The sequence below is a fragment of the Oryctolagus cuniculus genome, chromosome 18, assembly GCF_051225735.1.
Source record: "Oryctolagus cuniculus isolate XC-2025 breed Fujian yellow rabbit chromosome 18, ASM5122573v1, whole genome shotgun sequence".
Classification (NCBI taxonomy): Eukaryota; Metazoa; Chordata; class Mammalia; order Lagomorpha; family Leporidae; genus Oryctolagus; species Oryctolagus cuniculus.
In genome coordinates this window covers 2,561,983-2,578,195 of record NC_142884.1, presented here as the reverse complement: position 1 = coordinate 2,578,195, position 16,213 = coordinate 2,561,983, and the positions used below count along the sequence as shown (strand labels likewise).

General features: G+C 46.2%; 1 protein-coding gene across 1 annotated transcript; it reads right to left on the bottom strand.

The window, feature by feature from the left end:
* Positions 1–1,669: 1,669 nt before the first annotated feature.
* LOC100344275 (vomeronasal type-2 receptor 116) lies at positions 1,670–15,872 on the bottom strand. The gene is given in 8 exon segments (XM_017338510.4): positions 1,670–2,547; positions 2,550–2,576; positions 4,876–4,999; positions 5,701–5,928; positions 9,578–10,320; positions 10,323–10,377; positions 11,105–11,396; positions 15,718–15,872. Coding segments are annotated over 8 exon segments (2,502 nt in total).
* Positions 15,873–16,213: the final 341 nt, after the last annotated feature.

The following is a 16,213-nucleotide window of genomic DNA, read 5'->3' as shown; positions in this document are numbered from 1 at the left end:
GGAACACATCATGCTGAGTGAAGTAAGCCAGTCCCAAAGGGACAAATACCATATGTTCTCCCTGATCGGTGACAACTGACTGAACACCAAAAACGAAACCTCCTGAAGTGAAATGGACACTATGAGAAATGGTGACTTGATCAGCATAGCCCTGACTGCTAATGGACAACTTAACACATTATCCCTCATAGTATTTTTTTTTTGTCTGTTCTACTTAATATGACTGGTTTAATTCTGTAATTATCACACAGTTATTCTTAAGTGTTGAAAATTAACTGAAATGTGATCCCTGTTAAACATAAGAGTGGGAATAAGAGAGGGAAGAGATGTATAATTTGGGGCATGCTCGGGCTGACTTGCCCCAATTGGTAGAGTTGGAAACATACCAGGGGATTCCAATTCAATCCCATCAAGGCGGCATGTGCCAATGCCATCTCACTACTCCAAGTGATCAATTTCAGTTCACAATTGATCATAATGAAAGGACTAAGAGTCAAAGGGAGCACATAAACAAGTCTAGTATCTGCTAACACCAACCGATAGAATAAATAAAGGGGAGAGTGATCCAACATGGGAAGTGAGATACTCAGCAGACCCATAGAATGGCGGATGTCCTAAATAGCACTCTGGCCTCAGAATCAGCCCTAAAGGCACTCGGATCTGGCTGAAAAGCCCATGAGAGTATTTCAGGCATGGAAAGCCAAGACACTCTGGCAAAAAGATCTCTGTGAGTGAGATCCCAGTGGAAAGAACAGGTCTTCAAAGAGGGAGGTGCCTTTCTCTGAAGGGAGGAGAGAACCTCCACTTTGACTATGACCTTGTCTAAACAAGATAAGAGTCGGAGAACTCAAGGGGCTTCCATAGCCTTGGAAACTCATAACTGGTGCATAGGGAGATTACTGATGCCATAAACAGGAGTGTCAATTGGTAAAGTCAACAACAGGAGTCACTGTGCACTTACTCCTCATGTAGGATCTCTGTCCTTAACGTGCTGTACACTGAGGCTTAATGCTATAATGAGTACTCAAACAGTATATTTCACTTTGTGTTTCTATGGGGGTGCAAACGACTGAAATCTTTACTTAATGTACACTAAACTGATCTTCTGTAAAAAAAAAAAAAAAAAAAAAGAAAGAAAGAAATTATCAATTCCCAACTTGACTCTCACTGGGATTAAACATGACAATAGGTCTGATCTGATTTCATCATCATTTAAAAAAAATCATCTATTATTTTTCACTTTATGTTTCTGTGTGGGAGCAAACTGTTGAAATACTTACTTAAGGTATACTAAGCTGATCTTCTGTATATTAAGATAATCGAAAATGAATCTTGATGTGAATGGAAGGGGAGAGGGAGTGGGAAAGGGGAGGGTTGTGGGTGGGAGGGACGGTATGGGGGGGGAAGCCATTGTAACCCATGAGTCGTACTTTGGAAATTTATATTCATTAAATAAAAGATTTAAAAAAAAAAGACAAAAACCTACGTGTTGTTAGGATGAACAGAAAGAAGGCTGGAGTGCCCTGAGCTGTTACAGAAAGGAGAGCCTCGTGTCCAATGAGAAGGTGCAGTGTTCTGCTCTACCTCAGTCCTGCATACCAGAGTGCTGTGGTTAGATTCAGCCCTTGCTTTCATTTTATAAAACCTGTGAGTTAATGCACAGTCTGCATTAACTACACCTTGCTTTCTCCTTTATTCCTTGTAAAACGTTCCTGTTTGGCCGCACCAGAAGGATGTAGCACTTGGGGGCAAAGATACAGCCCAGGAGTCCCACACAGGAGGCCAAGATGGAGAAGACCTCCACAGCCACCATGACCTTCCCCTTGGTGCTATTATACACAGGAATGAAGGTCACCCACACACTGCAGAACACCAGCATGCTGAATGTCAAGTATTTGGCTTCATTGAATGTATCAGGCAGACTCCTGGCCAAGAAAGCCACTGAGAAGCTGCCCAGAGCCAGGGACCCCAGGTATCCCAGCACGAGGTAGAAGAGAGTGGCAGAGCCCTTGTTGCACAGGACCAGGAGCTGCTGAGGCTCAGCATGTGTGTCTGTGTCAATGAAGGGAGGACACGTTCCCAGCCAGATTCCACAGAGCATCACTTGGAGGAGGGAGCAGATGGGAATGACAGAGTTGGGTGCGCCTGACACCAACCACTGCCTCATCCTCTTCCCTGGTGCTGTGGCCTTGAAAGCCAGGACCACGGTGATGATTTTAGCCAAGATGGTGGACACAGCCACTGTGAACACGATGGCAAACGTGGTCTGCTGGAGGATGCAGGTGGCTGTGTTGGGACTGCCAAGGAAAAGCAGGGAGCAGAGGAAGCACAGACACAGGGAGGTGAGCAGGGTGTAGCTGAGGTTGCGGTTATTGGCCTTGACTAGGGGAGTGTTTCTGTGCTTCACAAACACCCCAAGTACCAGAACAGTGAGCACAGAGAAGCCAAGAGCCACCCCGGCCAGTGTTGCTCCTAACGGGTCTTCATAGGCCAGGAACACCACGACCTTGGGCAGGCACCGATCTCATGCAGGATTTGGGTACGGTCGTCTAGACAGCGCACACACTGCTCCACATCTGGGGAGAAAGGCAGGGCATTATTTGGCTGTCAGTGGTTCTCAGCATTCACTCAGCACAGTCACGGAAAATATTCATATTTATCTCCGTTGCCATAATAGACACCAACCTGAGATTATTACATGGAGTATGTTTTCATGTCATTTCCACCCCCTCTTCTTTTTTCTCTCTTTTCTTTTTCTCTCTCTCACTCTCTCTTTCTCCCCCCCCTCTCTGACTTCCTTTTTCTCTCTCTCATTGAGCACATGCGTGTACTCTCTCTCTCCCTTGCTTGGTAATAGCAATAATATTCCCTTTTCCTCTTTGTGATTAGCTTTTATGTTCAAAGTGTAGTTTTCTGTATCACAACAAAACCTTCATCTATACCTATGTTGCTCAATGACCATGAGTAAGTCTGGAAATCTTATGCACACATGATGACTACAGCTTATAATACTCTATACTGGAAATGTGTTAGTAGAGTAACTTTTAGCTTCTTTTGTGGTGTACACACAGGAAAACACAACTAACATATGATGCATATCTGAAACCCCACAGATAAATTACGATATTCACGATAACTATAAAACATTTCAGAATATGAATACAGAGGTCATAGGAGTGTCAAAAGGTAAAGAAAGAAACACTGTCTCAGCAATAACATACATTTTCACACGTGACAGTCAATGTCCCCACTCTGAATGTGGTCTGGAATCCAGTCCTCTTGCTATGCTTCCATTCAACCTTCTGAACACTTTGTCAACTCCCAGTGTCTGTTAGAATGTCACAGTGGACACCTTACAGATGACAGGAACTGATAACATTTAATTTTGAGTCTTCTTGTCACTAAATAGAGTATCATTTTAGCAGTTCATTCCTGTTTCACTCGCTTCCATTTCATCAATTCTTTTATAGGCATTAGCAAATTTTGGTAACCTTCATTTCAACTTGAAGTTACTATAGGAATGTCTTGGTGTCGGCGGAATCATTGCTTTCTGCTATAATTAATATCAAGTGTATTTCTTGCATAAATTGAAACTCTTACTTACTATACTGATTAGCTACCTGGCAACCTTACTGACGTCAAATATTAATTTAATGGTACTTAATTATAAGGCAGAGAGAGAAAGAGATGACTAGAGACACAGAAATGGGAAGAGATATAAAATAAGGAGGGAGAGAGATTTGCCCTCTGCTGGTTCATTAACCATAGACTGACATTGCCAAGGACAGGCCAGGCCGAAGTCAGGAACCTAGAAGTGAATTCAGATCTCTCAGATGGGTGGCAGGGATCTGAGTACTCAAGTAATTATCTACTTCTTTCCGGGGCATGCATGATAGGAAGCGGGGGTGGGGGGATAGCCTGTGCCAGAGCTGGTCAAGCTGCTGCCCACAATGCTGGCATGCTCTATGCCTGTACCAGTGCCAGCTGCTCCACTTCCAATCCAGCTACCAGCTAATGTGCCTGGAATATCAGAAGAAGAGGACTCAAGTATTGGGCCCCTGGCACCTGCATGGGAGACCTGGATGGAGTTCCAGCCTCCTGGCTTCAGCATGACCCAGTCCTGGCCCTTATGGAGTGAATCAATGAATGGAAGACTTCTTTCTTTGTCTCTCCCTCTCCCTCTCTCTCTGCAACTCTGCTTTTCCAGTAGATAAAGAAATTTGAAACACGCACTGCAGCACAGAGCTGGCATGGAAGTGGAGGAGATGAGACTGGAACCAAGCATTCTGGTAGAAATGCACACATGTCAACATGAGTTAGCAGCTGTGCCCAACTCCCACTGGAGGTCTCTCTCTTCTAGGGTACTTCTTTCATTTAGACTATTTTCCCATGGCCAATCCCTATGTCCTGATTTCTAGCTGTGGACACTGGGAGAGTAAGCAGTCTCTCCCACACTCTGTTCCCTTTCAGGAAAGCTTGCATGTGTTCTGTGGTAAGTGCTGGCACCTGTTGTAGGGGAATAAAAGAATGCTGGGGTAGGCCGCTTAAAAAATAAATTAATAAAAACAGGGACCATTGTACCTGAGTGCCTACAGTCATGACTACACAGAGGCAAACAATGGGGTGAAACAGGCCAGAGTTTGGATTCACTTGCATCCCTCATGACCAATATGAGTGAGCAGGCAAAGGACAGTCAGGCTGAGATTGGTTCTCAGAAGCCTTCAAGTCCTCAACACATGATTTCACTACGCTCTTTCTCTCAAGACCCCAACAAATTTCAAATTTGCATCTCATGCTGTGCTTTCATGGTAGTCATAAGCCCAATTAAATTTAACTTAAATTAATGAAAACTACAGAGAATCTTCAATTCTGTACCTGTCTCATTAGAAATCTCATTCTCTGGACAAGGGGTACAGTCAAAGCAACAGGCAGCCTGTCCCTCCTGGTGGGTTTTCCTGAATCCTGGGCCACAGCTCTCACTGCACACAGAACGGGGAATCTAAAACAAATCAGAGAGTCTTGAGAAGTGTCATCATGGTTATCTGATTCTGTTCCCACTGTGCATTGTCAGAATATCCAGGTGGACAAGAAATCGGCACACTCCATTCGTGGCCTGGGCACTCTGTTTCAGCAGGTGACACTCAGTTATCCACAGGGAAACATTTTCTTGGACATTCAGTGGAAATCACCAGAGTAAGCAAAATGGCAGTGCAGAAGGGAAGTTGGCATGCACTTGTGTGCTGCTCTGCCATGCTCTCAGGACCTGCAGAATTCCCAGCATGGAGCTCTGTACTGAAGATCTCTCTGTAAGCACAAACTGGCATACTTTTGGAAAAGACTTATTTATTTATTGGAAAGGCACAGTTACAGGGAGAGAATGAGAGAGAGACACAGACAGACAGACAGACAGACATGTTCCATACTCTGGTTCACTCCCCAGACATTTGCAATGGCCAGAGCTGAACCGATCCAAAGTCAGGAGCCAGAGCTTCTTCCGGGTCCCCTACAAGGATCAGAAGCCCAAGCACTTAGGCCATCTTCTGCTGCGTGCCCAGGTGCATTATCAGGGAGCTGGATTGGAAAAGGAGCAGCAGGGACTTGAACTGACTCTCACGTGGAATGCCAGTGCTGCAAGTAGTACCTGTACCCCCTATGCCACAGTGCCAGCCACAAACCTGGTATTTCAACTGTGCAACTGACCTCTTTAAACTCCACATTCCACTCTATCATCTCCTCAGATATGGAAAGACGGTGACCATGTGGAGCCCGTGGTGAAAACTTTCCAACCTTCACCTGGAGGTGAAGGCCTTGAGGGAAATTCCAGTAGTTGAGAATGTCATAGTCTTTCCTAAAAACTCGTTCCTGATCCAGATTCACTTCATCACCAACACTGTTGTCAAATTTGATGTTCTTCAGAAAGGAGTTAAGCTTAAAAACAAAGGAAAGGAAGCACACTTACATAATTGTGTATTCAATTTAGATAGAGGAATCTCTGATTAAAGTCAAACTATTGAAGCTCATCAGAATTCTTGGTTTAAATTGTTACTGTTTAAAAATTGTTAAAATTATAATTATTAAATGGATAATACATTTGTAGCACATGGTTAAGGAGACTACATATGAAATGCACTATATACATCATATATGTGTCTTGTTGTGTATTACAATACACAGTCTGATAGTGGAAATATTACAGAATTAAAATGATATTGTCATCCTTAACTACTAGAAGCTCATAATTGTAATTATCTGTGTAAACTGGCTCTCTGTGGAGAAAACGAAGTTAAAATGACATCTTTGGTGGTTCCTGAATCCAGTCCGGCTGGCCTCCTCAGAAAAAGAAGGAGTCTGGACACAGTGTACACACAGGGAAGACCCTAGGAACACAGAGGGGTAGCATAGCCTTCTGGAAGTCGAGGAGGCCGACCTCAGAAGAAATCAACCCTAATGGCAACTTGGTTGTGGGGAGCAATCCGGACTAGACTAAGTTACTCGAATTAAGACTTATTCTATGCATCTGCTCTCCCACAATGTGGCGTTGGGAGAGAAGTAAACAGCTTCCGCACAGCTGCCTCCAGTTCAGCTAATAAACTGTAGGACTTGCTCCTGATTGGAGGAGAGCAGCGTACTCGGCGTGTGGGCAGCCGAGTTAGGATTGGCGGAGGAGGACTATAAAGGAGGAGAGAGACGGCATGCACCAGGAACATCTATGGGGAACATCTAGCTGAAGGAACACCTGTGCAGCCCCCGAGACGAGCCGGCCAGCGGTGTGCCGCTCCCCTGCGGAAGTGGGGAATGTGGCCAGGGGGAACTGCCCTTCCACGGAGGTGGAAGGGATAGTAGCCAACCCGGGAAGAACCAGCAGCAAACCCGGGGAGGGCCGAGCAGACGAAAGAACAGCGCAGGGTCCTGTGTCGTTCCTCCACGAAGAGGGGGAGCGACATAATGGTGCCGTGACTCGGATAGGAAACCTAGGACGGATAGGAAACTTAGGAGGGAAGAAACGGGAAGAAGCAGGAAAATACCGGAGAGAGAGACTAGCGAAGAGCCTAGGGGAAAGCCGGACGAGAAAGGTGCCGGAAGAAGCTATTGAAAGCCTAGGCATAGACTTGGATATGGACTGTGGGAAAGAAGTTAGGATTGAAAGCGAAAGTGAAAGCTTTCATAGACTCGGATGCGGACTATGGCGGGGAAGCTAGGAGATTGAAAGCGAAAGTGAAACCTGGAGGAGGCTTGGACTCGGATACGGACTGTGGGAAAGAAGTTAGGATTTAAAGTGAAAGCAAGAAGAAACTTAGACTCAGATACGGACTGCAGGTTGAAAGTGAAAGTGAAACCTATAAGAAACTTAGACTTGGATACGGACTGTGGGGAGAGGCCAGGAGAAATGAGGGAGGAATATTGTTGGAAGAAAACTTAGGGAAACACACCGGGTAGAGAAAAATGTTAGGGAGGATGAAGCCGCGAGTGCAGGCCAAGCCATCTTGGAATTCTTCAAGTCACCCTGGGGAGCAAGAGGCGAAGATCTGGAACCAGAGGCAGAGACGTGGGCCGCCAGGATTCGCCAGGTTAGTCCGGGGAACTTGGACTGAATGCCGGTGGTGGCGGAAACATTCGCGGAAGCCGCCGCGTGCAGAGAGAGCACGGGGCATTGGCGCGAGGCCGTGGTGCGGGCGTGAAGTGCGTGGAGACCGCGGAGCGTGCGCGCAGAGCCGGGAACCCGCCGGCGGGGCGAGGCGCCGGGAAGCCGCGCAGAGCCGTGAAGCTGCCGCGGGGCGAGGCGCCGGGAAGCCGCGCAAAGCCGGGAAGCCGCGCAGATCGGAGAAGCGCGGGCTGAAGAGGCTCAGAGCCAGGAAGCCGCCGAGAAGCAGTCTCGGGGCGGCCGCCGGGAAGCCGCAGGGATAAGAGAAACAGAAGTTTAGAAGTAAAGTGAGAGAAATAGGAATGCTGGAAGATGGAAGTAGAATGGGAGAAATAGGAATGCCCGGACATAGAGAAATAGAGAAATAGAAAGGCCTCCCCACAACATGGCAATTAGAAAGCTTGGGTTCGGTCTGCCCGATAAGTGAGGCGATGAGCACCTGCGGGCAGCTAGCAGCTTATGCGCCGCAGGTCACCGAAGACAGGCACGAATTAACATCAGTAAGGCTTCCCCACAATACAACAATATTAGGCTTGGATTCGGTCTGCCTGATTTAAGGCGGTAAGCACCAGCAAGCAGCTCGACCAGAGTATGAGCTGCAGGTCACCGAAGATAGGCACGAACCAACACTAATAAGTCTCCCCCACAATAAGGCAATGAGAAGGCTTGGATTCGGTTTGCCTGATAGGTCTTGTAAGTCCCCTGCAGGCAGAGCAGAGCATGCGCTGCAGGGCACCGAATACAGGCACGCATCAGCGCCTAAAAACCTCCTCACAACATGGCGAAGAGAGGACCCGGATTCGGTTTTCCTGATTGATAGGACTTGTAAGAGCCTGTGGCAACGCTAGCAAGTAGAGCAGAGTGTGTGCCGTGGGACACCGAAGACAGGCGCGTATCAACGCCAAAAAATAAAAAGAAAGGGGGATCTGTGGGGAGCAATCCGGACTAGACTAAGTTACTCGAATTAAGACTTATTCTATGCATCTGCTCTCCCACAATGTGGCGTTGGGAGAGAAGTAAACAGCTTCCGCACAGCTGCCTCCAGTTCAGCTAATAAACTGTAGGACTTGCTCCTGATTGGAGGAGAGCAGCGTACTCGGCGTGTGGGCAGCCGAGTTAGGATTGGCGGAGGAGGACTATAAAGGAGGAGAGAGACGGCATGCACCAGGAACATCTATGGGGAACATCTAGCTGAAGGAACACCTGTGCAGCCCCCGAGACGAGCCGGCCAGCGGTGTGCCGCTCCCCTGCGGAAGTGGGGAATGTGGCCAGGGGGAACTGCCCTTCCACGGAGGTGGAAGGGATAGTAGCCAACCCGGGAAGAACCAGCAGCAAACCCAGGGAGGGCCGAGCAGACGAAAGAACAGCGCAGGGTCCTGTGTCGTTCCTCCACGAAGAGGGGGAGCGACACTTGGTCATAGACTTCACCCACCAGAGGCATAAGGCAAGAAATTTTTTCTTTAAACTACCCAGTCTATACTATGAAACATGAATATGATCACTGTATATGGAATTCAGAAACCTCTCTATAATAAAGTTAAATTCCTCACCACCCACTTATTAGAGCTTGGTTACCTTCTATGCAAATTTACATAATAACATTTACTGCCTAAAACACTTGCAGAATTCCTTAAGGTCAGTTTTATTAGCCTTGCTGGTGCCTGGCATCATGTTGTCATGAACAGACTAGCTTCCCAGCTTCTGTAATGCCACTCAGTGTAAAATTCCTCAGTGCTAGAAGAGCTATAGATGTGGCACACTGAAAATGCCAGGGAATAATGGCCACACGTGCTGCATATTTTGTAACAACAGAGCTCTCTGTCATTCCCATCAAACCCTAAAGCAATTCACCATGTAGCTAAGTGTGAGCACAGACTCTGTACTGTGATAGGTCAACAAGGAACACAGCAAAGCTGCCTGGAGAAGATACAGTACCTGCCAGGGGTACATCATCAACCCATCTCCATTCCACACTGGCTGCACCTCTACCCGCTGAAGAAGCGTTTCATGAAGGGTGTGGGCCATGGCATACACAGCATTGTAGATGTGGTAACTCCCTTCAGACATGCTCATGTCAAAGACGTGCACTGGCAGATCCTCCAGAGAGGCATTCACAGAACAGCCCTGCAACGTCTCACAGTCAGACTTTGAAATCGAGCAGGGAACGTAAAGAAACCAAAATTTAGTGAGATAAAAGTCTTCTGGGTACACAGATGGATTCACTGTCTTGAGAAAATGCTTGAAACCAGGGATTTCATTGTGGGAGTGTGAAAAACTCAAAGTCCCATGGAATGTGTCCATCATGAGCTCCACATCACTGGTGATGAAATCCCATTGTGATGTCGTGATCCACACTTTCCAAGTCACAAGGAGCCCATATTTTGAGAAACTCAGGCTCATTAATGAGTTTGTGTCACCATAAATGACCACTACACTTGCAGTTGATTCTAAGATTCTAAAGTAGTAGTGCCAATCAGATGGTGCATTCCTCTTGCCCATGACAGAGAGCATTTCCACAAAGGCCACACAGATCTCGTTCTTGTTCATTTCATCTCTTATATCCCACAGGAATTGAATGCCCCTGGTGTCCTCAGCGATGACCAACCCCACCCACGTCCAGTGGAAATGCAGCATCAAGGACACCATGCCCAGGGCCAGAGATGATTCCCTGGGAGCTTCTGGTAGGTAAACTGATGATTTTCTCCCAGAATTTGATCAAAAGGACCATAGGTGAGCTAGAGTGAAAATGAGTTCTGCAGAAGCAAGACCTCAGAACGTATTGCAGGGAAGCACCACACTCCATGCACACCCTTGGCTCTAAGATTTCATTCAGTAACTGCAGGATGTTGATTGGAGGAAGTGTTGGAAGACAATTAATAGGACGTCACTCTCCCTACGAGTGTTACTGGAAGACTGAGAAAGCTTTGCAGCTCAGCACTTCAAGGTATCACAGTGCATAGACAATTATTTCTTGCTGCCTTTTACCCATAACCTCCTCTCCACCAGCAAAGTTGTGGTGGGGCAGCTCTATGTGTGCCTGTTTGGTTCCTGGCTGCTCCACATATGAACCAGCTCCCTGCTAATGTGCCTGGGAAAGCAAGGAAAATGGCCCATGTCCTTGGGTCCTGGCCACCCACATGGGAGACCCAGCAGAAACTCCTGGCTCCTGGCTTCAACCTGCCCATACCGTGGCTGTTGTGGACATTTGGGGAGTGAACCAGCAGATGAAAGACGTTCTCTCTCTCTCTCCTCTCTCTCTCTCTGTAGCTCTCTTTCCCCTTCTCTGTAACTCTGCCTTTTTAATAAAGCAATATATAAAAGGAAAAGTCCAATGAAGACACACACACAAACATACACAGTTATATTCTGGTGCTTTGAAAACACATAAACCCATTCACTTCTTATACTCTTGAAGCCACCTAAGAAGGCACCTGAAGAGGAAAGACATTTTTCTCCTCTTACCTGAGGGAATTTGTAGAGTTCCAACAGCACCCCTATCTGTGCTGAAATCGCCCCTGTGTTTCCTGTAATGACTGCCACAGACTTGCTTTTCCTCACACAGGTGTAATTAGGAATGGCCTTGCCCACGGCAGACAACCAGGTCAGGGTGCTCTCCAGGGTCTTCCATTCACTATGGATGGCGTTGTAGAGACCAAATCCCAGGGACACGTTGGGTAACAGGTGTGGGCTCCTGTTGACCTCTTCAATGGCAAATATAAAGGCCAGAAGGTACTGGTAACTTTTAAGTTGTAACCTGCAAGAAAGCATACCCAGACCTCACAAACAAGTTCATACCTTGTTCTTTGGAAACATCTGCTGTATACTCAAGTCATTCATTCCAAGAAAATCAATGCAGTGTTGGGGGCATTGTGGAAAATAATTAAAACTCACAAAAGGAGAAATGTCTTTACCAGATGCACTATGATAATTATGAATTAGAAAGAATATTTGATGTCCTCTGACCCTCACATTTAAGGTAAATGTGTCAGTGGAATTACTTTAATAAGTGCAATAAAACAGCCGACTCCATGGCTCACTAGGCTAATCCTCCGCCTTGCAGCGCTGGCACACCAGGTTCGAGTCCCGGTCAGGGTGCCGGATTCTGTCCCAGTTGCCCCTCTTCCAGGCCAGCTCTCAGCTGTGGCCAGGGAGAACAGTGGAGGATGGCCCAAGTACTTGGGCCCTGCACCCCATGGGAGACCAGGATAAGCACCTGGCTCCTGCCTTTGGATCAGCGTGGTGCACCGGCCACAGTGCGCCAGCCGTGGTGGCCATTGGAGGGTGAACCAACGGCAAAGGAAGACCTTTCTCTCTGTCTCTCTCTCACTGTCCACTCTGCCTTCCAAAAAAAAAAAGTGCAATAAAACAGACCAGTAAAATGGCCTTGAAAATATTTCTGCATTTGTAACAAAGCTTATATTTTATTTCAGTGGGGAAAAGTCGTCTAATCCTACAGATTAAACATGTGGAACATTTAGCCAAGTTAAATTCTTACTTCACAGATTAAACAAAACCAAATTTTAGTTGTTTCAAGGTACTTAAATTAAACATATACCTTTCTCTGACCCAAAAAGCCAGAGGAACAAAAGAAATTATGTATATCCTTTATTCTACATGCAAATTTATGGTACTTTCTGTGCTATCAAGATAACAAAAATACACAAATTGACACAAAAAATGTGAAATACTTGCTGGACATATACACATAACTCTTGTACAAATATATAAACTCAGGCCGGTGCTGCTGCTCACTAGGCTAATCCTCCACTGGCAGCACCAGCACCCCGGGTTCTTGTCCTGGTTGGGATGCCGGATTCTGTCCTGGTTGCTCCTTTTCCGGTCCAGCTCTCTGCCGTGGCCTGGGAAAGCAGGGGAGGATGGCCCAAGTGCTTGGGCCCTACACCAGCATAGGAGGCAAGGAGGGAGCACCTGGTTCCTGGCTTCGGATCAGCGCAGCGCACTGGCCGTAGCAGCCATTTTGGGGAGTGAACCAACGGAAGGAAGACCTTTCTGTCTTTCTCTCACTGTCTAATTCTGCCTATCAAAAGAAAAATAAAAAACAAACAAACATATAAACTGATCTCATAGAAACAAAAAGTGTGTGAGAAGGGCATCTAATCTAAAGATTACACAATACCCAATCCCACATTAAACTACTAAAGTGTAATTCCTGGCCCAAGCTCCTGCCTCCATCTTCATCTTAATGCAGACCTTGGGAGGCACCAGTGATGGTTCAAGTAATCGGGTTCCAGCCACACACTTAGGAGGCTTGGCTTAAGTTCTGCACTCCCAACTTCAGAACCCTGGATATAGTGGGTGGGAATAGATCAGTGAATGGGAGTACGCTCTCTATGCCTGTCTCTCAAACAGATTTTTATAAAGAAAGCAACACATTTGAGACTAACAGACGTAGGTTAAGGGAATAAAGGTAGGTCATGAGTAATCAGTCCTAAGTTAGGAACTACATGATAAAAAATAACAAAGGTAACCGACAGTATTTATGGTTCTCCCCTCATCATGTATCAGATTTGGTGAACATAAAATGAGTAATGACTTCCTGTAAGTACAGAATATGGATACTCATAAGTGTTCCTAGTGAGCATGTCAAACAGTGCATCTAGGAAGACTTAGTCTATTTGTGAAAAGTCAGAAGGAAGCTTGCTGTCCTCACTGCTCTATTAAGAGTTCATTTCCTGCACTCTCAGTGTGCAAAGATGTATCACCAAGTATGCTGCTGATACTTTTATTTATAAAACACCAAAAATGTCACTCAAGGGACTGGCATTGTGGTGCAGTGTGTAAAGCTCACCTGTAATGCTGGCACCCGTATGAGTGCCGGTTCTAGTCCTGGCTGCTCCACTTCAGATCCAGCTCTCTGCTATGGCCTGGGAAAGCAGCAGAAGATGCCCCAAGTCCTTGGGCCCTTGTACCCATGTGGGAGGCCCAGAGGAGCCTCCTAACTCCAGGCTTCCATCTGGCAAGCCCTGGCTGTTGCAGCCATTGGAGAGTGAATCATCAGATGGACGATTCTCTCTCTCTCTCTCTCCCCCTCTCCCTCTCCCTCTCCTCTCTCTCTCTTTTAACTCTGCTTTTCAAATAAAATAAATCTTCTTTAAAAAGTTACCCTATTATCCAAAAAGTATGTTGGACTAACTCTAAAATTGATAACATTAATGTTTATTGTTACAACACATACTTATGGTATGATGTTAGATAATAAAACCATACTAGGGGCCCGGCGCCATGGCTCACTTGGTTAATACTCTGCCTGTAGCACTGGAATCCCATATGGGCACCGAGTTCTAGTCCCAGTTGCTCCTCCTCTGGTCCAGCTCTCTGCTGTGGCCCAGGAAGGCAGTGGAGAATGGCCCAAGTGTTTGGGCCCCTACACCCGCATGGGAGGCCAGGAGGAAGCACCTGGCTCCTGGCTTCAGATCGACACAGGTCCAACCGTAGTGGCCATTTGGGGGATGAACCAATGGAAGGAAGACCTTTCTCTCTGTCTCTCTCTCTGTCTGTAAGTCTACCTGTAAAATGAATAAATAAAAAGTCTTAACAAAAAAAAAAAAAAAGAAAAGAAAACCATACTAAAGGAATTGTATTGAAAGCCACCCTGTTTTGGTTCATTATTGATATGTATATGTAGAAGATTAGATAAAAGTTTCCTATAATTTCAAGAAGATTATTGGAGCTCCAGGAGGCCTTGAGATGAACATGACCCTTCCTCAGGCATCCTCCTAGACCATGAGAGAGCGTCCTAAGGTCTCTCTGGTGGCTTGGACAAATCACTCATCTCTTCTGCCATCATACAACCCTGTCCAAGTCTAGACCAGTACAGGAAAGCACTCTGCTTTAGCTTTCTCGGATCCTCAACCAAGCCCCAGCACAATGCCAGCATCAGCAGCCACAGCACAACCTAAGAAGTACTTAAACATAATTCCACAGCAGTAGTAACAGCAACAACAACAACGTTATTTTAAAGGGCCCTCTGGGAGATACATGGAGGAGAAAGGATAGGAAGACATGGAAAAAAAGCTAATGATTGATGAACTATAAAGGGAAACCTAGAGAACATAGTAGCACATTGGAACAGAGCATGTCATGTCACCAAAAACACTGCAGCTCTTCCTTACAAAGATGCTTCTCCGTCTTCCCCCAAAACACTTTGATTGTGTCCTATGGAGAATTCTTATGGTGATGGATGGCCAAAGAAAGAAAAACAACACCCCAAACCAAAGCAGCAACAAAGGATAGCTGGAAACACCTCCCAACACACACAATAATTATATCAGGGATAAATTCAAAGGCCAGGGATACAGGAATGACACACACATCATTAAATACAAAAGAGAAGAAATTCAAGTCCCAGCACTATGAGAGCAGCTACATGGAAGCAATAACAGCTAGGGGAGCAGTGCTGTGTTCCTCGCCGGACTTCCAGCACTGCAGGTACACAGACCTCAGGCAGGAAGTGTATAAATGGATTCTAGAACTTTACAGCTCAAAGGACTTTAGCAGGCATCTGTTCCTGCTAGGGGCAAGACTTGGGATGTCTTGGTCTCTGTGCTAGCTGACAGCATTGAACACCTGTGGGAAAGGAACTCTGACAATTGCATGATACCCAATGGAAGGGAACTTTTGCTCCAGGCTCTTCTGCTATCCTATCAGCCAAAGTCTGGCATTGAAGTACTTGACTTGACACCATTTCAGGGATAACCACCAAAGTGAGACTACCGTTCAAATCCCAGGGTCTGAGTCTCTCTTTGTTTATACCCAGCCATGGGGGAAAGAAAGAACTGTGGGCATGGACTCCAGGCGAAGGGGCGAGGGTTGCAGGAATAGAAGGTAGACAGAATCTAAGCAAGAGGAGTTACTTTCTCTTCAGCTTTGAGGAACCCTGGCTACTGGGAGCAGGCACAATATTTAAACTCTGAGCATTGTGATACATAAGGGCAGGAAAGGTGCAGGGAGATTCATGGCATAGTTGACCTACTGCACGGTGTCTTTTTCAAAATCATCTGGAGATAAGTAGAGTTGGGTTTTCAAAAATAATCAAAGACAAATAAGAAATTTACCTGTCAAAATATAGTTCCTTCAATGCCTTTGGTTTGATAGCCAATTCATGGAGATTTGTATTATGTTGAAATAAATAAAGTGGGAAAAACCCTCCAACAATCAGATCCCCATCCTTGAGCAGCCGGGTCTTCATGCGGGTAACGCAGGAGAGCATCTCTAAGCTGCCAAGAGAGAGTGGGAAATGCAGGAGCAGAAGAAGGAAAGTACCAGCCAGCATGCCCAAATTGTCTTTAGAGACCGCAGCCAGAGACCCAGGCATGTGGATCAAGCAAGTGCAGATGCAGCTCACATTAACTACCCTGGGCTGGGATGAAGCAGCAGGTGCCCAACACACAGTTGTGGAAAAAGAGGACAATGTGTTTCAGACAACTGTCCAGGTCTGGGCAGTCCTGAGTACAGGATGCAGGAGTATTTAAGATGTGACTATTTCTTAGAACCTTAACAACACTTGGATATTAGGAAGCCATCTCACAAAAATCCCCCAGATAGGAGACC